General features: G+C 44.1%; 1 protein-coding gene across 4 annotated transcripts in view; it reads left to right on the top strand.

Annotated features, from left to right (window-relative positions):
- LOC144691557 (cyclic AMP receptor-like protein A) overlaps nt 1-25,720 on the top strand; it is a 254,655-nt gene that overhangs the window by 143,833 nt on the left and 85,102 nt on the right. For all 4 annotated transcript variants that reach the window (XM_078559757.1, XM_078559756.1, XM_078559754.1 and 1 more), the window contains 2 exons: nt 14,162-14,200; nt 17,691-17,769. In XM_078559757.1, the coding sequence (XP_078415883.1) occupies nt 14,162-14,200; nt 17,691-17,769 (118 nt within the window). The remainder of the gene's footprint in view (nt 1-14,161; nt 14,201-17,690; nt 17,770-25,720) is intronic.

Raw genomic sequence — 25,720 nt, 5'->3', positions numbered from 1 at the left:
AGGCCGCAAATAAAAGTATTGATGACACTCCCGCTGATTTACTCCTCAGTTATTAATGCTGTTTGACATGGAAATGTCCAACTGCAGGGAAGAAAAGAGGCAAAATAGAGCACTTAACAAAAAAAAGACAAAGCTTATGTGGTATGTTACCTTGACAATGATGTGTCACTTGTGCATCTCCTCAATCTTTCCATGGTTTTTGATATGATCAGCCATGCTATCCTCTTCCATTGCCCTCGTTCCTCTATTGTCCAGCTCCTTGCAACTGCCCTTATCTGATTCCCTCCTACCTGTACAAAGGCAGCCAGAACATCTCAAGCCATGGCTTTTCTTCCTTCCCCCATTCAATCTCCAAAGAATCTATCCCTGGCTTGTTCCTTTTTATTCATCTCCACAGTGTCTCTTAATGACATTATGCACAGACATGGTGATCAGCTTCCATATGTAAGCTGATGACACCCAACTGTTCTCTCCAGCAAAACCTGCAATTTTAGCTTCAACATAAATTCAGCTCACTTGACACCGTCTCCACCCTTGCCTCCAGCATTATGGGCTGAACCAGATTTCACAAAATTTACTGAGCTTCAAACTCCACACTGCGTTACCAACATCTCTTACTCCTACCTCTGCAACATTGCCCAGCTCTGCCTCTATCTTAGTCCTGCCGCTGCTAAAATCTTTGCGCACACTTTTGTTACCTTTTGACTTGATTCCTTCAATGGCCTCCCATCTTCCACCATTTGTAAATCCAGTTTATCACAAGAACAGGGCTCACACAGGGTTAAAACGCCTTTTAAATCCAGCCGGGGGTAAAAAACAGCTTTTTACAATACAGCATCAACACTGGAGATGAGCATGGCTTTGATTTATTGATCTGAGCTAAACTTGAGCTCCCTTGTCTTTTGCCTAACATCTCCCTGAAACAATATACTGGTTATGTCAGGTGCTATCAAATTGCAGTCTGACACATGCACTGTGTACTGTACTGCAGGACAGAAACCCATTTGGGATTTGAATTGGCTGTTGGCATGGGCTTGATTTAAATCAATTTGCTTTGCAACTGGTTTAAAATCACCATCTGGAGCTCGACAATTTATACTGAGCTGGAATAATTGCAGCAAATTAATTGGCATAATTTACATGCTACATCATGATGCAAAACAGCAAAAATATTACAAACCCCTAGTCGCATTTGAATGTTTAAGACAGCATAAATGGGTCTTTTTTTTTTCATTTTGTTTCTTCATTCAGGACACTACAAAACAGCACATGTTAAACATGGACCTAATTTGTAAACTTTGACTTTCTTTATTCGAAGATAAAATACACCAACTTCACACAGAGAAAATATACCTTGATTTTCCTGATCATTGGATCATTGATGGTATGGAAATGCAGACTCTCAGGCGTGATTTCAGTGTGATTTTAACCTAACTCACCGGGCAAGAAATGGCTGGGATTGGGTGGAGTGCTGGATTTACACTCTGCCCAATGTTAATCAGGAGGGGTGTAAAATCAGTTTGTACACAATCCCATCAATTTCCAGGTGAGTTATTGACCCTGCAGTGCTATAATATATACTGATTCTTTGCCAATGACTGCAAAATGTGGCCCTTGAATGCTTTATCCCTCCTTGAATGTCTTTCCTTCATCATTCAACTTGTTGGGATTGCCCTTACACAGTTCCATTCCTCACTATCTGAACATAGCCATTGCATCTTCAACTCTAACCACCTTGCCCTGGAGGCCCTAAGGAATGATCCTTGGTTCTCTCCCCCTCTTCACCCACATGCTGCACTCACTACATGCATGGGTCAGCCTCTGATGGCATTTAACTGGACCTTTACGCCGCCACGTCCCTTGATTCCTTTGCTGCCTCTGTGGCTTTCATCTGTTTGGATGCAATTTTAACCATGCCGGATGGGAACAGCATGAGTAGCAGGGGCTAAAGTTGCACCTGGGTGCTTACCATACTGTTCTCACCCGCTGCCATCTTAACAGTTTTTTCGGATTTGGGACGGGCACCTCCCAGGCAGGCTGAGATTTCATTATCATTGAAAAATCATGCTCTGATGATACCATTGGGATCCCAAAAGGATTTTAACTGAAAATCGCAGCAGCCTTGCGCAGTCCCAAACCCGAATTGCTGTGAGACACTACTGAAGAAGTATAAAAAGGAGCATAGAGCTGCAGCTCACAGGGTCAGTGGATCTTCTCGTAGTCTTGTTTGCCAGGAGCACTTCCAGCTTCCAGAGTGCTAATTTACTCTGTTTTGCCTTACAATCCAGAGTAAGCTTCTTGTACTTATTATGGGTGCTGCTTGATGGGCACCCTAGCCACCACCTTAAATATTTACTCCCTCCATGTACAGCATCAGTGTATATTATCTTCAAGATGCATTATAGCAACTCACCATGGCACTGTCAACAGAACCTTGCAAACCTGCAACCTCTACAAACCTAGAAGGATAAAGAGGTGGCATAGTGGTAATGTCACTAGAACTAGTAATCCAGAGGCCCAGGCTAATGCTCTGGAGACATAGCCCAGAATTTTCCCGTCGGCGATTTGGGGGCGGGGCCCACTCACCAACGGGAAAATTACGTGGAATGAAGTCGGGAGGAACCCCCAATGTCATCCCGGCCCATTTAAATTTTTAGGAAGGCGGGCGGACGGCGAAATCAGCTGTCCGCCCGCCAACCTGTCAATGGCCAATTAAGGCCATTGACAGGCTAATTAAGATCATTAAAGACCTGCACGTTAAGGTTGGCGGGCAAGCCAGGAGCCCCAGCGGGCTTCTGATAATACACGAAACCCCATCCAATGGCGGGATGAGGTTTCATGTACATTTTTAATAAGTGTAATAAAGTTTATGTCGTTTTTAGTAACATGTTCCATCTCGTGTGACATTGTCACATGAGGGGGGACGTGTTAATAATATTTTTATTTTTCTATTTTTTAACTTTTGTGCACTGTCACTAATCTCCCTGAGACAGCACTTAGCCTCAGGGAGCAGTGCGCTCTTTCGTGCGCATGCACAAAAGAGCGCACTTTGACAGTTGGGGATTCCCTCACCCCCCTGCCCCGCACAGGAAGCGCATAGCACTTCCCGTCGGGCAGGCCGCTGGGTGGGCCTTAATTGGCCCGCCTACTCAAAATGGCGGCGAGCCCCGTTTTGGTGGCAGGGGTCAGCTGTCCGCCCACCGCCAAGCCTGTGGGGCCCGCCCGCCCACCAAGGGCAAAATTTTGCCCATAGGTTCACCATGTTAGCTGGTGGAATTTAACTTCAACTAATAAATCTGTAATATAAAGCTAGTCTCAGGAATGGTGACCACGATAACTATCATCAATTGTTATAAAAACCCATCTGGTTCACGAATGTCTTTTAGGTCCTTAATGTCCTTTAATGTCCATGGAGGAAAATCTGCCCTTACCTTTTATGGCCTACATATGACTCCAGATCCACAGCAGTGTGGTTGACTCTTAACTGCCCTCTTAAAATGGCCTAGCGAGCCAGTCGACTCAAGGGCAATTAGGGATGGGCAACAAATGCTGGCCTTTTCAGCGAAAGAATTAAAAAATCGGTAGCAGACGCATGGGGACACCAACACCAGTAAGTTCCTCTTCAAGTCACATGTCGTCCTGATTTGGAACTATGGGCGGAATTTTCCATTTATGAGACTAAGTGAGGCGGTGGATGGTTTTGGCGGGCCGGAATGGCAGGAACTCACACCCAATTCCACGCTTAGAAGCTCATTAATTATGCACAGGCAAGTAGCGGGCCGAATCATCCGGTGGGTCAAAAGCTGATTCATCTGCCCTGCTATCAGCTGGCCGGGTCGAAGGTCCGGGTGCCACATTTGAATGCCAGTCCAACGCATACATCTCACTCTCTCCAGCCCAGCTGTCTTCAGGACACATGCAGAGGTGTCTTCCAGCCAAAAGAAGAAGGCTGAAAGCCTCAAGAAGAAGGCAGCACCCTGCTTCACCCACCAGGCCCCCCAGGCCTTGATTAGAGGAGTGCGGATGCACAGGTATGGCCTGTATCCCAGGGATGACTCCGGGATGCACAACAGTCTCACCTCTCCGGCTTGGGAGGCCGTCGCACAGCAGGTCAGCAAGGCTGGCAACTGTGCCCAAAAAGCAATCCAGTGCAGGAAGAGGATGAATGATCACATCCACACCGCCAGGGTAAGTCATCCTTCAACTCCCTCCAAAATCAAACTCCAATCATGGCATCATGCTCTGAAATGGCTACTCACGTCAGGGATCTCATGCAACTGTTAGCAGGGAACATAGAAACTTTCACATCACCATCCCATCTATCATGTTGCTCACACTCCATCCTCTGGCCCTTTACCACACACAGGGGACATACATCTCACCCAGCCTCTGCTCCATCCCTTCTCATCACATGCCTTTCTTTCTCCTTCATACAGGCCAAGCTGGCATACAACAGGCACGAGAGACCGCAGACTGGGGGAGTGATGGCCAACATCATTGCCCTCAGCGAGTTTGAGGAGGCTGCAGTCAAGCTGGCTGGGAGGACAGGGATCGCTCCTATGGGGAAGGGGAAATCGGCCTCTTCCAGCAGCCTAGTACGGATCACTGCTCCATCACTACATCAAATCCTGACAATCACAGTGACTCACATGCAGCCTTATATATCTCATGCTCATCAACTGAAAATCTATTTTTTATTTTCTAGGCACCAGCAAATCGAGGCCCTCAAGGCAGCCAAGCACTGGTCCGAGCCCCCAGATCACGCCCGGAGGAAGCTCTGACAGACCATCACGGTGCTCACACGCACCCTCCACCAGCTCAGAGACACACGTTGGTGGGACACAGCTGTACATTAGGCTCAGGCTTACTTTATGGGGAACACCTCACTGACACGTCCCCACAGCAGTTGGAGGCTGGGACAGCCCAGGCCTCTGGCACTCGGACGGCTGCTGGAGACCAGCCACCCACTCAGTACAAGTCAGATGATAAGCCTCTGGAAGTGGCTGCCAATTCAATGCTGGAGATGCAACAACAGGCGGCAGAACATCAGGCAGAGATTTGACTCACTCAGCAGACTAGAGTGGACGATGGAGGAGTCCGTCTGTGTTCTGTCTGATGTCTTGGCTCCGACATGCGAGCGCCTCAAGGTCACCATGGGAAGGCTAGTGACCACCATGGAGTCCTTGGTCCAACAGGTCTTGCCAGATTTGCACTTGGCTCTGCACTCCATGGCCACACACCCTGGTGGGCACCATCAGGATGTAGGTGACATGGCGACAAGGTACCTTGACCTCCCTCTGGTGCACCATCTCCTGCAGGAGTCAGGACGGGGCCCTCGGCCACCCTTAGGGAGGATGAACGTCATCCGGACACCCTGGGGGCCTCCTCTCGGGACACTCCAAGGATGTTGCTGCTGCTCACAGTCCCCTCTGCCTGTGACCCCATCCACTCCAGCTGCTCAGGCTGCTGTGGGTGCTTCTGCCCCTGAGCAGGGAACCCTTATCAGCCGGGGCTCTCCAGGCCCCAGGCCACTGGAGGACGTCTGCCAAGGTCATCACAGACATCAGGATGTAGCAGTCAGCAGGCTACCTCCACCTCTGCTGCAGATGTTAGGACTGCACCCAGGCATAGCGGTAGGGTTTGGAAAGTTAAGAAATTTTGATGTCACTTTTGGGTCATGGGTGTGCAATACCTGTAAAGAAATTGTACTCTTGTGAATACATTTGATGGTAACGTGGATGTTCTGGCCAACTGAAGGCATTTTGAATTTGTACATTGGAATCCTCATATGTTGAGGTTTAGCCATCCTCTCGCTCAATGGGCGGAATTTTGCGGATCTGTCGCAGCAGGAGTGGGGGCATAAAATGCGATGAACCGTTCAAAAGCCCATTGGCTTCGATGGGACTGCAAAATTCAGTCCAGCGATAGTGTCCCACTGTGAGATTAACATTCCTGTGATGTCAACCTCAGTTGAACTAGTATCTGCATCCCTTGTGTGATGTCAGGGAGATGTGTTTAAATCTTTATTTGAAGTGTGTGATGTAAGCGTTCCTAACCTCTCTTCCTCAAGGAACACAATTGAGTGAGGGCAGCTCATCTGCATTGATATTTTAGCAACATTTGTGTCCCCTCAGTGGTAGTGGCAGAAGAAAAGACATGCATGGGGTGAGGAGATACCTAGGCATGTCCACATCTCAGTCACAGCATTGTCTGCATCATTAGATGCCGGTGAAGGCATCAAGTCTTCTCTCGCATTGCCCTTGTTCCTCAGTGTTTCTCAGGGCCCCACAGACCAAAGTAAAGGTCATGATTCATGAGGCCAGAACATGCAAATGTGATTGATTGAATTTTTTGAGGAGGTGACCAGGTATGTAGATGAGGGTAGTGCAGTTGATGTAGTTTACATGGATTTCAGCAAAGCCTTTGACAAGGTCCCCCATGGGAGACTTATAAAGAAGGCAAATGCACATGGGATACAGGGTAATTTGATAAGGTGGATTCAAAATTGGCTTAGTTGTAGGAGACAGAGGGTGATGACAGAAGGCTGCTTTAGTGACTGGAAGCCAGTGTCCAGTGGTGTACAACAAGGATCTGTGCTGGGTCCCCTCTTATTTGTCATTTATATAAATGACATAGATGACTATGTCGGGGGTAGGATTAGTAAGTTTGCAGACGACACAAAGATTGGCCGGGTGGTTAACAGTGAGGTTGAGTGTCTTGGGCTACAGGAAGATATAGACGGGTTGGTCAAATGGGCATATAAGTGGCAGGTGGAATTTAACACTGGAAAGTGTGAAGTGATACACTTTGGAAGGAGTAATTTGACAAGGAAGTATTCAATGAACGGCATGACACAAGGAAGTTCTGAGGAACAAAGGGACCTTGGCGTGTGTGTCCATAGATCTCTGAAGGTAGAGGGGCATGTTAGTGGGATGGTGAAAAAGGCATATGGGACACTTGCCTTTATCAATCGAGGCATAGATTAGAAAAGTAGGGAGGTCATGTTGGAGTTGTATAGAACCTTGGTGAGGCCACAGCTGGAGTACTGTGTGCAGTTCTGGTCACCACATTATAGGAAGGATGTGATTGCACTGAAGAGGGGTGCAGAGGAGATTCACCAGGATGTTGCCTGGGATGAAACATTTAAGTTATGAAGAGGGGTTGGATAGACTTGGGATGTTTTCGTTGGAGCAGAGAAGACTGAGGAGCGACCTGATCGAGGTGTACAAGACTATGAGGGGCATGGACAGGGTGGATAGGGAGCAGCTGTTCCCCTTAGTTGAAGGGTCAGCCAAGAGGGGACACAAGTTCAAGGTGAGGGGCAGGAGGTTTGGGGGGATGTGAGGAAAACCTTTTTTACCCAGTGGGTGGTGACGGTCTGGAATGCGCTACCTGGGAGGGTGGTGGAGGCGGATTGCCTCACATCCTTTAAAAAGTACCTGGATGTGCACTTGGCATGTCATAACATTCAAGGCTATGGGCCAATTACTGGTAAATGGGATTAGGTAGGTAGGTCAGGTGTTTCTCACGTCTCGGTGCAGACTCGATGGGCCGAAGGGCCTCTTCTGCACTGTGTGATTTTGTGAAGTGTGGATGCAGGACTCATTCTCGCTGCAAGTGGTTGGACATCCCCTGAGATGAAAGGGAATGGCATTGAGGGCTAAGAGAGATGTGGCCATATGCCCTCACTTAACTTTACTCTTCCTGGAGCCTGTCAGCAATTAACGTATCATGGGCACATATCATCCCCATGTCTTCCTTCCTCCATGGCATAATCGTACTCACACTGACCCTCAGCAGCCTCCTGAGGTTCCTGGGCCTCTGGATCTTCATCTTCCGATGAGCTCTCATCCTCCTCCAGTTCACCCTCTGGCAGGGGTCACCTCTTTGCATTGTCAGTTTGTGAAGGGCACAACTCACTGCAACGATGCTGGAAACCCTGTCGGGAGTGTATTGTAGTGAGCCACCTGAGCGGTCTAAGCATCTAAAGCGCATCTTCAGAAGCCCTGTGGTCTGCTCTAAAAGGGAGTGTGTGGATCTGTGAGCACCATTGTCCTTCTCCTTGGAATTACTCTAAGGGCGATGCACTGGTGTCATCAGCCAGTGTTTCATTGCGTATCCCTTATGCCCAAGCAGCCATTGCTGCAGATGTAATGGTCCCTTGAAAATCTCAAGCACGTAGGAGTGACTTAGGAAGTAGGAGTCATAGCAATTCCCAGGGTACCGTGCACATTCATGCAGTATGTGCTTTCGGTGATCTCACACCAGTTGTACTTCGATGGAATGATACCCCTTGAGATTTATAAACTTTAGGGGCTGCTGCCATAGAGCCCGTATAGCCACATGGGTGCAGTCTATTGCACCCTGCACTCCTGGGAAGCCTGAGATGGCGGTGAAGCTGGTGAATCTCGCACTCTGGCTATCTTCATCCAGAGCAAAGCTGACATAATGATGAGCCTTCTTGTAAAAGGCATCTGCAACCTCCTTTATGCATCAATGTGTTACGGACTGAGAGATGCCGCACAGGTCCCCTGTTGATCCCTGGAATTGTCGGAGGTGGTGGGTCAGACTCCAGTTAGCACCCATCCACCAGAACAAAGATCCAGCTATCCCTAATTGCCCTTGTTGAGAGGGCATTTAAGAATCAACCTTGTGGGTCTGGAGTCACGTAGGCCAGAACAGGTAAGGATGGCAGATTTCCTTCCCCAAAGGGCATTAGTGAACCAGATGGGTTTTTACGACAATTGGCGATGGTATCATCGGACTTTTAATTCCGGATTTGTATTGAATTCAAATTTTGCCATTTACCATGGTGGGATTTGAACCCAGGTCCCCAGAGCATCACCCTGGATCTCTGAGATACTAGTCCAGTGACAATACCTCTATGCCACCATCTCCCCACCAATTGGTAAGTAGCAGTTGCAGATATATGAAAAATGACAAAGATTTAAAGAACCACAGATTATAGAACCACAGAATGGTTACAGCAGCCCATGAAGCAGTCAATGTCCAAATGCAGCAAGACCTGGACAATATCCAGGCTTGGGCTGACGAGTGGGAAGTAACATTCGCGCCATACAAGTGCCAGGCAATGACCATCTCCAATAAGAGAGAACTTAACCATCACCCCTTGACATTCAATGGCATTGCCATTGCTGAAACCCCCACTATCAACATCCTGGAGGCTACCATTGACCAGAAACTGAACTGGACTAGCCATATAAATACTATGGCTACAAGAGTAGGTCAGAGGCTAGGAGTCCTGTGGCAAGGAACTCACCTCCTGACTCCTCAAAGTCTGTCCACCGTCTACAAAGCACAAATAGGGAGTGTGATGAAATACTCTTCACTTGCCTGGATGAGTGCAGCACCAACAACACTCAAGAAGCTTGACACCATCCTGGACAAAGCAGCCCGTTTGATTGGCACCCATTCCACAAACATTCACTCCCTCCACCACTGACGCACAGTGGCAGCAATGTGTACCATCTACAAGATGCACTGCAGGAACTCATCAAGCCTCCTTCGACTGCACCTTACAAACCTGCGACCACTACCACCTAGAAGGACAGGGAAAGCAGACAGAAGGGAACACCACCACCTGGAAGTTCCCCCCAAAGCCACTTAGCACCCTGACTTGGAAACATACCTGACTTGGAAACAAAGTTCCTTCACTGTTGTTGGGTCAAAATCCTGGAACTCCCTCCCTAACAGCATTGTGGGTGTACCTACACCACATGGACTGCAGTGGTTCTAGAAGGCAGCTCACCACCACCTCCTCAACGGCAATTAGGGATAGGCAATAAATGCTGGCCTAGCCAGTGACACCCACGTCCCATGAATGAATAAAACAAAGCACAGGAGGAGGTCATTCAGGCCATTGTGTCTGGGGAACTCCACTATAAACCTTCCTCCAGTCTGAAAACAACCATTCATCACTATTTGTCCGCCAATTTCGTAACCATGTTGCTACTGTCCTTTTTATCCCATGAGTTCTAACTTTGCTCACAAGTCTGTTGTATGACACTTTATCAAATGCCTTTTGGAAGTCCATGTACACCACATCAACTGCATTGCCCTCGTCAACCCTCTCTGTTACCTCATCAAAAAAACTCGTTGGTTAAACATGATTTTTCTTTAATGAGTCCATGCTGGTTTTTCTTAATTAACCTGCATTTGCCTCGGTGACTATTAATTTTGTCCCAAATTATCATTTCTAAAAGCTCCCCCACAACCAAAGTTACACAGCAAATTATGATCTGGAATGCACTGCCTAAAAGGTAAGCAGGTTCAGTAGTAACTTTCAAAAATAAATTGGACATATACTGGAAAAGGAAAAAATTCCAGTGCCATGGGGAGAAAACAGGAATAGGATTAATTTGATTCCTCTTTCAAAGAACTGACACAGGCATTGATAGGACCAAAAGCCTCCCCCTGAGCTGCAAGCTTTTACAATTGCTGCACCTGGAGGGACCAGTCCCAGCTGAAAAGCCCTGGCTCTCTTCAGACTACAGCGGTCAAAGGAGGGGGTGATATACTGCTCCGTCTTGTACACAGAATATTGGTAACCTGTTTAATGCGTCTGTCTATTGCAGACTATGCTATGTGGCTGGTGGCCTCTATCGCAGTTTGACTTTGTGGGCTACTGACATGGTATGTCCCCCGGATCAGCCGACTGCAGATCATGTGCAGGAGGCTGCAAAGGTCTTCTAAAGCTTGTCTGCATTTTCCATAAACCTCCTTCTTTGGTTTCATTTTAATCTCAATTTCTTTCGTCATCCAGGAATCTCTAACTTTAGATGTCTTTCCTTTCCCCATTCATGGGACCATGTTTATTCTGTACATGAACTGTCCCTTACCTGAAGTCTCCCTTTGCTCATTTACTATTTTACCAACTGATCTTTGTTTCCAATCCACCTGGGTTGCATTGACTGAACACACATCAGTGCATCACAACGCCAGCCAGCAGTTGTGAAGAGAAAAAGAGATCATTCCATCATTGTAAAGCTAGAAACCCCTCGGCACACATTCCAATATGTCTCATGTGAGGCCAGCAGTTTCCTTCTCATGGCTAGGCCCAGGAAGTTGCTTGCTACAAAACAGCAGTGATCAAAGGTTGAATTTTCATGGGCCGATGGGAGCAGGAACGGAACTGGGCGGGCACATAATTTCACGCTACCGGTTTACTGGCACCATCCCACTCCCAAGCAATTTTGGGGAAGTTTGGGGCAGGGGTGAAACAGCTATCCACCTGCAAGTGGAGGGTAGCTAGTTTAGCTCATTGGCAGGCCAATTTAAGAACCTAGATCAAAGGCCAACTGGGATTTTCTAATTGACCAGCAGCACCCCCATGGCGTCAGCAGCAAGGCAGCTTGTGGGGAGTGGGGGGTTTGCTAATGATCCAGAAGATTCCAAGAACCGCCCACTCCCCCACATTCCTGGCCATAGCTGCAGCCACAGGTCACCCTGTGGAGCTGCTTCCCCTCCACAGTGATGGCCCAGAACTGTGGGTTTTTTTCAAATATATTAAAAATGCTGAGGTGGAGGCACCATCTCTCTCCCTTACCTGCAATGGTAGGCTGAAACTCCCTCTGACCTGGAGGACTCCCTATTGTTCCTCCAGCCTTGTGAGCCAACCCACCATCTATAATTGGATGGCATCCATGCCTTCTGGCCACTAATTAGCCAATCAATGCAAAATTAAGGCGGAGGATTGTTTCTGACACAGTGAGGGTGAGGACCCACATTTGACGCTTCGTCAGGCTCCTGACCCAAATGCAAAATTCTGCGGTACTTTTCAGAAGTAATTGATTGGACATAAAGTACTTTGGGACATTCTTAAGGGAATGGAAAGCACCTTTATAAGTGCAAGTTTGCTTGTTTATACATCCGTCCTTTGTTTCTTTCTCTCTCTCCCTCTTAAAACTATAAAATCTCACCATATAAACTTTGGCCACTGCTCCAAATCCCTCACTTCTTGGTTGGCTGCCCATTTTCCTATTGGTATAAATATCTAATTTATGGTTCATAGTAATATTTTAGAGGTAATTTTTAGTTCTGGGAAGATTACGGTTTAACTGTAGAAAATGGGATAACTAACTAAAGCAGCTTGAAGATTGAAGGTACAATTAATTTAGCAGCATCCAGTGAAGCCTGGAAGGCGACGTCGTCGTGGAGATGGGTAAAGCTTAGGAAAGGTCTAGGGTTTCAGTTTATCTGCGTGTTTGCTGGGGGAGTGAGCATTCTGCAGCAGGGGGAAAGGCCATACTGAAGAGGTGCTGCTGTTAACAGGCTCCAGGCAGCAAAAGCCAGTCGTTAGCTGGCTCTGTGTAGTTGAGGCTCAAGAGAAGCTCTGAGGAGCCAAGAAGGTGGCAGAAGGTCACTGGCTCCATGCAGGAAAAGATTAGGATTCAGAAGAAGCCCAGAGAACCATTTATAACTTGGTGTTAGGCATATTTGAGCTTGGTGAAATCCTGGAGCAGTGCCAGCCAAGAAACTTAGCTGGCTATTAAAGAGCTGAAATTGCACCAGTAAGTAGAGGCTGGAGCGCACACTGGGAAATCCAGGGGAACAGAGCCTCAGGAAACGAGATTGAAACCCTGGGAGATGAGCAGTTGTTGAGGCAGTTTGAGTTGGAGCAGCTTTGAGGCAATTCAGAGGCTTGATCTTCAAAAGTGAAAAGTTTGGAGTCCCTCTTGAGGGCGACAGAGTTTCAACAAGATTGGTTGACTCATTGTTTACTGTTGTCTGTGGGGTAGTTGCTGAGAAATCTATGGGATCTGTCTTGGTCACATTTGCTATGCATTGTATTGTAGTGTGTTTGACCACAATTTGCCTTTTCATTCACATGTACCTCATATTAACCCTGAACATTAGAGTATAAGTTAGATATTGTAAATTGTTTTATCTTTTTGGCCTTATGTTGTAAAGTTTACTTTTGTTTGTTCAAAACCATTGGAATCTTGTGGCTTTATTCCCTTAGCAAGTGTCTTGAATCAAACTTCATCTACTTTAAACAAAATGTTATTGGTCCCTAACTGGATCTCACTCAAAACCTGGGGGTCAGGTCTAGGATCATAACACCATCTATGCAGTGTCTTGACACATTCTTCAAATTTTTCTCTCTGTATCTTTAATTTAGTCATGTAGGTCTGCTACCGCAGCACCATGGGCCTCTACCTTTCTGGTCCACATGATGATGTGTCAGTGATGTCAATGAAGAACTCTGCATGGGCCACGGAGCTGCCTGCCCCAGGGGAATCAGCTTAAATCAGTATAGCACCGCTACACAAATTTCTCCCCCATAGGTTGTTTGTATTTTTAACAAGTGAAATATTAGAATACATGCCTTTGTAACTGATATTGCTGGAGCAAAAATACTAAACTCAAGGCTTCAGCATTGCTTGAACTAATTATTTAAAACTCATTTCAGATAATCTGTCAAAATCATAATTCCTATTTTGAGCAGGAGTTTTTAGCATAAGTTATTTAATTCAAAACAGTATGCTGAGTTGAGATATGTATTCATCGGCAATTAACATGGATAATATAAGCAGTTTGTACCATTTGTTTAGCATTCTAAATCTGCCAGGGATTGAAGACAAGTATTTTGTTTCAGCCTTGGGCTAGACTCTGAAGCATGATTGGATAAGACAAAGCCACATGTGGCCAAATGGTTTCCTACTGATTCACGACAAAGAGGAGATATCAGTCAAGAATGGAACAACGTTCTATATTGTCTTATGATCTCACTGAATGATTAAAGCGGTCACATAGAAGAGTGATACTCTTTAATCAGCATGTTACTGGCAAAATCACTAATTTTGCAATACAATCATTAGCGATCTGACATTTGTAAATAGATTTCAGTGATGCAACTCAATGATATGTATACATGGGCATTTTTTAATTAACATGCTTATTACTGCTTTTGCAAAGCGACCAGATGAGTTTATCAATTAATTGCCACCAAATAAGCTGTCAGAATCCTCTTTTTCCTTGTTCGCATTTGTTATCATATCTACTGCTTTTGGTAATTTAGCATACATCTGTCCACTGTAAATTGAACTTTTATTGTTCTATGCACTTCATATTGATTGTAATGGTTTCAGCTGCTCTTTATTTCCTTTTTCCTATTTAAAGAATGTGTCTTCTTTTGCAGCTGGATTACAGATGATCATGTTGCCTGGAGATTTGGCATGTAAGTATGGCTGATTTAACTCTGAGCTCACAGTACACTTCAGGTCACCAACATTCTCTTTTAGTCTAAAACGTAGAAGAGAAAAATCCTAATAAAACCAGTTTACCTCAACACTTAATGTACTCGGATTCCTATTGATAACAAATATCAGTAAGTGTTTTTCCGTTCTTAAAATTACACACTTGTACGTCATTGTTTATTTATGTATACTTTGATATATGGAATTTAGTGATATAATTTCCTCTAAATGACAACATCTCTTTAATCCTGACCGGTAATCAGTGTATATTCTCTATCCTGTAGGCTTCCTTTCAGAATGATTTTGAGCAAGGCTCAAGCTGTGCAGGAAGTATATCAATGCATTAGATATTGAAAACAATGAGTGTTTTCAAGATTCCAAAGGTATTACCCCAGTATGTGCTGTTAAAAACACAATGGCCTGGAATTTACTAAAAACTTGAAGCATAACAATGGCGTATCAATGTCATAAAGCTGTCTTCCAGTGCAAAAATCCAACAAAAGTGACTTAAACCAGTTTGTAAACGGACTGTACATTCAGAAGCCCCAATGCCAAAGGAGGAACCAGGCTGTGTATAAATTTTTTATAATTTCCAGGGTGATGAATACCTTCTCCACCTGCCAGGAGCTTCTGAAATAGCTGACCAGGGACACCATTTCCGCATCAAGCATTACATGGTTCTGCAAACGATCCTCCCTATGAAATTGACTACATCACTAAGCCTACAAGACGATCATATATATAATCCACTGCTATATCGTTCCACATAGAAATTGCTATCCAAACATCCATTGTTTGTAATAACTTTAATGTCTAAAAATACTGTATCATTTATTACTACAGAGAACTCAGTCATTATACCATCAACCATTGTACTACTTATTATCAGCATAGTGCTTTTTTCTCGTGCCCTATTTTGAGCTTCTTCATGGTGTCCTCCTAATATCAGGGGTGACAGACTGGCTGATTGTTATTGTAGAAGTCGGTTCTCATAGAGTAAAAAGCAAAAAACTGCGGATGCTGGAAATCCAAAACAAAAACAAAAATACCTGGAAAAACTCAGCAAGTCTAGCAGCATCTGCGGAGAGGAACACAGTTAACATTTCGAGTCCGAATGACCCTTCAGCAGTGTTTGTGGCAAGCTTCTCACTGAAAGATCATATGCTGATAACCAGCTTTTGACTTTCTTCCAAAGTTGTTGTTTGGCTGTCTGAGAGAATTATTTTTTTAATGAGAACTCTGCGAATATGTAGGAGTGTAGAAGTACCATGTCCTTGATTTCAAAACTGCTGCTATCACCCTCCTCAAAGTGCCCATCTTGATCCATTGGTTCTCTAGATTTGTAACTACCTTTGAAAGCACTCAAATGTGCTGTCTCCCCCAAGCATCATGTACATCTCTTCCAAATTCTTAGTTCAAATCCTTTTGATCAACTTCTACATTTCTCACAGCAATGAGATCTCCTTAATCATAAATTGCACCCATGTGACTGTGACCACACTACATTACGCTTAATACTCCTTTTCAACCTCTCTGCAGCTTTTGGTATAGACAACATCACCATCATCCTCAATTGCTTCACGTTTATTGTGCCGTTCTGTGGGAAACCACTCCTACCTGTCTAAACACAACCAGTGCATCTCTAACAATGGCTCCTGTGCCTGACCCATACAATCACCTCCAGTTCTCAAGGGTCTTTGCGTCTTCTTCCACATCTACATGTTGTCCCTCAATTGCATCATACCTCTCTTCCAACTCCTTAACCCCAACAATAACCTCTGTGTTGTCAGACTGCCTGTCAGATATCAAGTTGTGAATGAATCAGAGCTTCTGCAGCAGAACATCAGACCAAAGCCAATGTTTATAAGAACTAACACTGCTCACTTCCCACTGACTGATACTCTTCCTCTTGTCACTTGCTCGGGCTGGACTAATTCATGCAAAACCTTGGCAACCTTTTCAATCCAATGCTGAGCTTCAAACTGCACATTTTAACTATCATCACAACTGCTTACTTCACCTGTGCAATATACCTTGCCCCTGCTTCTACCTCAGCCCTACTGGAATCATTAGTTATCCATACATCAAGTCTAAAGTTAATTTCTCTAGTATTCTCTTTGTTTGCCTCCCATCTACCATCCCACAGAAAGGCCAAATTGTTCAAATCTCAACTGCTCATATCCAGTGCCATGCTAGCTCTTGTTCATCCATTACTCCTATTCTTGCCCCCAATGCACTGGAATTAGCATCCTCATTCTTGTTCTTGAATTTCTGCATGGTCTTGCCCCACCCTGCCTCTATAGTCTTCTCCAGCCTTAAATTCCTTCCATACCCTTCAATCTTCTAATTATGGCCTTTTAGCATCCTTCTCACCTTGCCATTGGTGGCAGAGCCTTAAGTTGCCTTGGCCCTATCAGTAATCCTTTCTTAAATCCTACCCCGCTCATACTTCTCCACTTCTCTCATCACCTTTAAATGTGTTCTCAAAAGACATCTTTTCAAAGTCACCACTCTTAACTCTCCCACCCAGGCTTGCAGTCTGTTTCTACATTCCTTGTTGGTTGTTTTATTGTTCTTCACCTCTCTAAAGCATGTTTTCACATTACTGAGCTAAGTACATGTGAGTTATTATTATAAGGAGTTATGTACATATGAGTTATTAAAAGTACAAGCCTTTTTTAAACATCACTGAATTGGTCCACCATTAAATCACATTCCTTACAAATTTCCATGTGTTCCACACATGGTGAACAATTTGACAAAGGTGGGGAATTCTCAAGGGACTTACATGCAGGGCTGTACTTAACCCTTTCCAATATCTTCAGTAAAAGCATTTAATGATAGCTTTCCAAGTCCTTGTCTGTGCAGTTTTGTAAGCTACCTCTTTATGACTTCAGAAGTCACAAGCTATAATTACATTGGTCAGTTAACAGGTCCACGTTAAAGTAGTTGTATTTTGGCCATGTTGTTGCATTGAAGCTGAGACTAATCTTGCCCTCTGCTATTGTCCCACACTGACACACTGGATAGTGGGAACCCTGATTGAATTTTTCTCTTCTGTAATCGAGGGACATTGAAGCCAATTGTAGCACCACGCTACTACACCAGCTGAGCTTATTCTTCTTTGTTGTTCAATTGCCTCACTTTTCTGTCTTTGACGTGATTTGAAAAATATGTATTTCTTCATCTTGTGTTATTGACAGGCATAGCTTCAAACATTGATTAAAATGTCTCTGAATTTTACTGTATTCACAATTAGTAAACCTCCTTCCATTTGTCATCTCTGAATTTTTATTCTCATGGTACGATAGTACATAAATGGATTATTCCTAGCAGTGCAGTGATTATTTGCTATTGCAAAGACCTGTTTGTTTTAAGAGAAATTGAATGCCTGTGTGGCTAGAGAAATTGTGCTCTATATCTTGAAAGAGATTTTTAAACTGTCACATTTATTTATTTTATTTTTTGCAGATGGTACATCCCATTGTTTGTCCTCATCTTTCTAATGATGTCCTGCTACATTCACATTTTTTATGTGGCTAAACGGAGGGTAAGGATCCAGATTTGAAATTCCTGAAATATAACAAATTCTTGCAAAAAATCAATCCTCAATTTATATGGTTATTTCTCTCTGAATTTATTTTCTTCTATTTAGGGAGCAAGTACAGTAATCATTCTTCATGTTCGTGCTTTTTTAAAATGCTGGATGGTAAAGCTATCAATCATGTTCAATACCTTTTTGACTGTCCATTATGTTAATAGCATGGTTATCATCTGAAATTATTTGCTTTCGTTGATTATTGCTTTCTGGGATAACTTGTGGATTGCATCAGCTTCGTTTGCGTTTTCTATATATGGAATGTATAATTGTGTTGATACTGCAATTAGTGGATAACCCAGGAATCTAAGAATGGACTTGGGAAATATTTGATTAAAACCTGAGCATGGGTTAGTCCGGATTAAATAAAGAAGGAATTAATTTGCATTTACATGGCACCATATTATTTCTCCCACTAATGGCCTGATAGCCAGCTATCCAACAAATTGTTTTGAAGTTCAGTCAATATTGGAATATGCTGCATGTAGCTTTTTCAGTGGTCTGTTTTTAACACTCCTGAAGCTGCCAGTGTGACCATGAACCTGTGAATCACTGTTATTTTATTTTTAAATCATAGAATGCAACTATAATGCACTGTTTTCTCAGAATTTTGACTTTTTCATTCCTTGATATAGATTTGTGCTTGTGAAGGTATTCAGGACCTTAACATAAGAAATAGGAGCAGCAGTAGACCATGCAGTCCCACCCCCAACCCAAGCCTGCTTCAACGTTCAGTAAGGTCAAGCTGATCTTCAACCTCAATTCCACTTTTCTGCTGTATTCCCATATAGTTGATTCCCTTGGAATCCAAAAGTTTATATATTTCAGCCTTAAATGTGTTTGCCAACTGAGCATTCATAGCCCTATGGGGTTGAGAATGCCAAATATGCACAACTCTGTGAGTGAAGAAATTTCTTCTCATCTCAGTCCTAAATGGCTGACCCCTTATCCTGAGACTATGCCCGCTAGTTCGGGTCTCTCCAAGCATGAAAAGAGCCTCTCAGCAGCTACCTTGTCAAACCCTCTCAGAATCTTATGTTTCAATGAGATCAACTCTCATTCTTCCAAACTCTAGAAAGTACAGGCCCATTCTACTCAATCTCTTCCCATAGGACAGCCCTCTCATCCCAGGAATCAATCTAACGACCATTCATTGCATTCCCTCTAAGGTAAGTATATGCTGCCTTTGGTACAGAGACCAAAACTGTACACAGTATTCCAGGTGTAGTCTCATCAAAGCTCTACACAATTGCAACAAGACTTCCTTCCTGTTGTGCTCCAATCCACTTGCGATAGAGGCCAACATAACCATTTGATTTCCTAATTGCTCACTGTACTTGCATGTTAACTTTCTATGTTATGTGCAAGAACGCCCAAATATTCTGAACACCAAAATTAAATAGCTTCTCACCATTTAAAAAATATTGTGTTTCTCTTCTCCCTAGAATGAATGGTGATGTCCCTTAAACTGGCAGTGAATGAGAACCCTGTGGATATGTGATGGGTTTGTGAGTGTGTGAGTTGAGAGTGATGAAAAGAGTGACTTACCCTGGCGGAAGGGAGGAGATCATTCATCCTCTTGTGACACTGGGTGGCTGTCCTCTTCTGAAGGGTGTTTGCGCTGACCACCGCTGCCTCCCAAGCTGGATTGGTCAAATTGCCGCCCATCCTGCGGCCAGAGTGAGGGTACAGGACATCCCTGGCATCCAGCAGTTGCTCGAGGGACCTGCCGTTGAAGCGAGGTGCTGCAGTCTTTTTTCCATTGCTAGCCATGTCTCCCAGGCAGCGGCGGTGAGCTGGTAGCGATGAGTGCTGTGCTGGCGGCTGCCTTTTAAATATGGCGGCCGCCTTTTAAATATGGCGGCCGGCGTGATTCAGCAGCGGGGTGATGGCGAGAGAGCGAATGAGAGCCCGCCCATCATGGAAACGGTGTGTTTCCCGGGAGTACATAAATAATGAGGTGGATTTGGGATGAAACATGCGAAAACCCACCATCGCTGTTGGCAGGTAGGATGCCATTTTGCCCACCATCGCACTTAGTACAAATCTGGGAAAATTCTGCCCTTAGATTTGTGAAACATGATTTCCCTTTCCAAAAATCCATGGCTGTACATAAATTCAAGGTTGACACTCCAATGCAGTACTGAGGTAGTGCTGCATTGTCGAACGTGCATCTTTCAGGTGAGATATTTAAACTATCGCTCCTGACAGGTGGACATAAAAGATTCCATGGCACTATTTCAGAGAAGAGCCTGGGAGTTATCCCCAGTGTCCTGGCCAATACTTACACTGAAATCAACATCACAAGAACAGATTATCTGGTCATTATCACAATGCTGTTTATAGATCTTGCTGTATATAAATTGGCTGCTGTGTTTCCTACATTACACTAGTGACTCCACTTCAAAAGTACTTCATTGGCTGTAAAGTGCTTGGGATGACTTGGGGCCATGAAAGACAATATATTTCCTTCTTTTATCATATTATGATTTTCTAAGCACCTTGTTATGACTTCATTAATAATGGCTTCCAGTATTTTCAGACAATTAATGTCAGCCTAATTTGTCTAATTTGCTGCCTTACAATCCACTGAGACCACACCTGAATGTAGGAAATTTTGGAAGATCATAGCCAGTGCATCCACTATCTCTGTGGCCACCTGCTTTCGAACACTAGATTGTAGACCATCAGATCCAAGGGATTTATCAGCTTTCAGTCCCATTAATTTCTCCAATACTTTTCCTTTACTAATATTAATTTCCTTACGTTCCCCACTCTTATTAGACTCTTGGTTCCCCAATATTTCTGATTTGAGTTTATTGCCTTCAATGTGAAGATAGACACAAAATATTTGATAATTTATTGATTTTTTAAAAATCCTGAGCAAAATATTTTTTTAACAGCGCATGCATTTTTATATTATGGTCGTCTGTCCCTTATGAGGCTGTATTTTACGCTCCCCTACTGGCGGGTTTGAAGGTGGGAGCCTCATAAAATCCAGCACGTGCTCTTCTCACCACCTGCTCGCCCACCCCCACCCTGTATTAAATTTTACAGGGGTTGATGGAGGCCTCAGGTGGCCTGCACAGCCTTGGGCCTGTTGAGATCCTTAAGTGGTCAAGGGCCTCATCCACTATTTCACTCTTGGCAGGGGAAGGCCCACGCCATGTTGGAAGCCCAGAAACTTTAGTTCACTAGTGTTTCGCATGGCGGGGTGGGGGCACATCTCTTCCTCCCTCCCAAGATCACACTTCCCCATTCACCCTCCCGTCCATTTTCTCAAATACAGCCCCCCATTCCCCTCACTCCCTCGCCCCTATCGCTGTGGCCTGCCAGCCTCACCCCAGCAAAATCTATATCACTCCCTCCCCACTTACTTTAATGTATGGCTCCAGTGTATACCTCCATCAGAGACTGCCTGTCGTCGCAACAGTAGCCACCGCTTCTGCTGGCCATCTGATCCCTGTCTGTGAGGGGCGGAAATCCTGCTTCCAGCCTTTTTATCTGGGGGTGTGAGTCCATGGTGCCCCATAAAATGCAGCCCATGGCGTATATTTTCTGATGCCACATTTGTAAGTAAGTCATGTGTTGTTTTTCTTTTTGAAGATTCACTTTATCTTCCACCCCCTCCTCTACATCCCCTCCCCCCACCCCCCAAGCCCCAGCGTTGTTATATCACTCTAAACATAACTTTTGGACTGCAACTGTAGCACCGTCACGTTTAATCCAGTGCTGCACCAAAAATAATTTGAACCATCAAATAATTGATGGTTCTCGAGTAATGATTATTTTCTCTAATGCTGGATAGGCATGGTCTTAATGGAAGGGGCCAGCCACAATGTGAGTTTCCATCATCTACAGGATCAATAAAACTAACAGTCCCTGGCCTGGGGAGTTTGTGCATTCTTCTGAAAGTCTTTTTGCAAAAAAAAAGATTGCCTGGGGTTGCAAAAGCTGGTGTCTCCTGCTGAGTCAACACTCAGACAACCTACCCACCCGTATAGCCTGCTTAATTTCCACAAAAAGCCTTGCAAGATCAGTGTTTTCTTTGTGTCTACTTCATTGTTGCCATTTGCTGCTACCAGTGTAATATCCATTTTAAATAGTTAAGCATTTTATGAATAAAGAATAGTTCTATTATATTTTTACCACAGATTGCTCCAGTGCCATGCAAGCTGATTGAAATATGTACTAAATATTGTTTTTTTCTGAGAATGGTTGGCTATTTTGATGTAATTATAAATACTTGTTTGTTATAGTGCATCTTGCTCTAATCATAATGCTAAATCCTGAGTTTACAAACCGGTGTTTAGCCAGATGCATGTGAAAACACAGTCAAGTTCAGAATGAAAGGTCAAGGGGCAGAATTTTATAGCCCCATCGTAGCGGGGGCGGGCTGGAAAATGTAGCGAGCCGTTCAGAAGTCCATTAACTTCACCGGTGGGAGGGGCCATAAAACTCTGCCCAAGGTTTTTGAGACAGTCAGAATAAGTAGGTAATCATTACAAACCAATTTTAAATAAGTACTTGTGCCTGAATAAATTTATATCTCTGCCATTTGGGAAGAGAATTTGAAAATAATGTAGATAGTTCAAATCTTACAGAATGGTTTTAAGATAAAAGTGAATATTTAAATATTTTGCTATTTTCTTTGATCACTGCTGTGTTGTATGAGACTTAAAAGCAAGGGCAATATTTTACCTACATCACCATACACCAAATATAAATAGCTTTAGTGCTCTATTAATTAATTTATTTTCAATCAATATCCTCATTTTTTGCTTCACGGTAAATGTTAGATACGCCTGAAAATTGATCAACTCTGAAATGTTTGTGTTCATTTATTTCCCTTTTGTCAAAAAACCCAGGTTTCCTTTAGAAATGCATTAAGGCTGTGTTCTGCACTTTTTTAATAGCATTATAAGAAGATAAATTTGGTGTGCTGCTTTTTAATTCTCTGACTGTAGGTTTAATTGATTATTTAATTCGCTGAGATGTTGCACATTAAATTGGACCTCCTCCGAAAATGGGCATGGGAATTGTGATCACAATTAGCCCACTCCTGTTGCTTGCAATGTAGGCAGCATGGCAACTTTGTGCTTTCTAGTTTGCACGATTGCTGCATGCAGCCAACACTAAATGTAGTGGGGAGCGGCTGCATGTTTCCACAGTGGACCAAACTTTGTGCAAGACTGGTATCGCTCACAGCCAGCCTGGACCTCTTTATGAGGAAGTGCATTCTGCCTGGAGCATATATGTGGAAAAGAATCAAATAATGATGCAACAGGGGATATAGTGTGCTCCAAGGTTTTGTCACGCTGCACCAAATGCCTTGGTGGAGGAAGTGGAGAGACGTACAGTGAGAGAATGTGAGAGAAACAGTATGATCATTTACAGCGAGAGTGTGTGAGAGGAGTGGGACCATTTACAGCGATGGTGTGAGAGAAACAATGTTATTTACAGCAAGAGTGTGAGAAAACAGTGTGGTCATTTACAGGGAGAAAGTGTGAGAGAAGCAGTGTGGTCATTTACAGGGAGCAAGTGCAAGAGGAGCGGGGCCTTTAACAGTCAGAGTGAGAGAAGAGTGTGAGACCATTAAAATGCACAAGAGGGAAAAGAGTGCGGAGAGCAGTTGATTGGCGAGTAGGATTGGTGAGTACTTCTAATCTTTAAAAGTAAAAGTAAGGTCTTTAGTTTGCGTTTTGGTCTCTAGTCTTTTTTCTCTTTTTCTTAAAGATAGCTTATTAAATATAAGATTGATACTGGTGTATATAAAAAAAATAATTATAATAAAGTGTAAAGAGTAGGGATACCAGAGTAATTAATTAATTAATTGAATAAAATACGATAGTGATGGCAGGATGAGAGATGTGTTGCTGCTGCAGCATGTGGGAGTTGTTGGACACCAAGGTGATCCAGAGCGAACACATCTGTAGTAAGTGTTTGCAGCTCGCAGAACTTCGGGTCCGAGTTAAGGAGCTGGAGTCTGAGCTGCAGACATTGCACCACATCAGGGAGGGGGGAAAGCTACCTGGACACTTTGCTCCAGGAGGCAGTCACACCTCTCAGATTAGTTAATTCAAATTTGGTCTGTGATCAGGGACTGGAGGGTGTGACTGCAGGTGAAGCAGGTGTGGGGACCCAGGGAGTAGCGTTCGAGCAACCTCGGCCACTGCAACTGTCCAACAGTTACAAGGTTCTTGCAAGCTGTGTGGATGAGAGCGGGGACTGCAGGGAGGATGAACGAACTGACCAAGGAACTGTGGTGCAGGGAGCCATCTAAATGCGGGGAGGAAATGGGAGCGTAGTAGTGGTATGGGACAGTATAATTAAGGGGATAGATACTGTTCTCTGCAGCTGTGAGCATGAGTTCCGAAGGCTGTGTTGCTTGCCCGGTGCCAGGGTTAAGGACACCTCCTCAGGGCTAGAGAGGAACTTGGAGTGGGACGGGAGGGATCCAATTGTCATCGTCCATGTTGGTACCAATGACATTGATAGGACTAGAAAGGAGATTCTGCTGAAAGAATTTGAACAGTTAGGAGCTAAATTTAAAAAGCAGAACCTCCAAGGCAATGATCTCGGGATTACTACCTAAGCCACAGGCAAATTGGCATACGGTAAATAAACTCAAGGAGCTAAATCAGAGATTGGTGTGGGAGGAAAGTGTTTCAGTTCATGGGGCGCTGGCCCCAGTACAGGGGTAGAAGGGAGCTGTTCTGGTGGGATGGGCTTCACTTGAACTGTGCTGGGGCCAGTGTCCTGATGAACCGAATAACTAGGGCTGTAGAGAGGGCTTTAAACTAAATAGAGGGTGGGGGAGTGTTCTGGAGAGGGGATATGTAGGCTTACAAAGCAAATGGATATAGCAGCCTTGCTGGGTAGCTACTTAGAATGATACCCAGAGTGTGACAGGAAGGTATAGAGTGTACAAACATTAAAAAAAAAGCAGCAAATAGGGTCAAAGGGGGAAAAAATTGTAAAAAGGCAAAATTAATGGCTCTTAAACGCATGTAGTATTCGCAACAAAATAAATGAATTAACAGCACAAATAGAGGTTGATGGGTATGATCTTATAGCCATTACGGAGATGTGATTACAAGCAGATCAAAGCTGGGAAGTAAATATTCAGGGGCATGTGACTTTTCGAAAGGACAGGCAGGAGGGAAAGGGTGGTGGGGTAGCTTTGTTAGTATGAGATGGAGTAAGTACGATAGCAAGAAAGGATCTTGGATCGGAAGATGTAGAATCCATATAGGTGGAGGTAAAAAATAACAAGAAGAAGACACTGGTGGGAGTAGTCTATAGGCCCCCTGACAGTGACTGTACTGTAGGACAGAGAATAAATTAGAGATAATGAGGACATGTAAAAAAGGCAATACATTAATCACGGGTGACTTTAATCATCATGTAGATTGGGAAAATCAAATTGGCAGAGGTAGACACGAGCAAGAATTCATAGAGTGTATTGGGGACAGTTTCTTAGAACTATGTGTTGTGAATCCAACCAGGGATCAGGCTATTTTGGATCTGGTAATGTGTAATGAGGCAGGTTTAATAAATGATCTCTGAATAAAGGATCCCCTAGGAAACAGTGACCATAATATGGCAGAATTTAGCATTCAGTTTGAGAGTGAGAAACTCGGGTCAGAAACAACTATGCTAAACTTAAATAAAGGTAATTACAGTGGAATGAGGGCAGAGTTGGCTGGAGTGGACTGGGACAGCAGTTTAGCAGAAAAGACAGTAGATGAACAATGGCAGATGTTTAAGAAAGTAGTTCATGACTCTCAACATAGATATATTCCAGTGAGGAAGAAGGATTCAAGGAAGGGGGTAACCCAACCCTGGTTAACCAAGGAAGTTAAGGACAGTATCAAATTGAAGGAAAAAACATACAATGTGG

Source organism: Cetorhinus maximus, chromosome 16 (genome assembly GCF_964194155.1).
Source record: "Cetorhinus maximus chromosome 16, sCetMax3.hap1.1, whole genome shotgun sequence".
Taxonomy (NCBI): Eukaryota; Metazoa; Chordata; class Chondrichthyes; order Lamniformes; family Cetorhinidae; genus Cetorhinus; species Cetorhinus maximus.
Note: the sequence above shows the minus strand (reverse complement) of the source record. Positions and strands in the feature narration are given on the sequence as shown.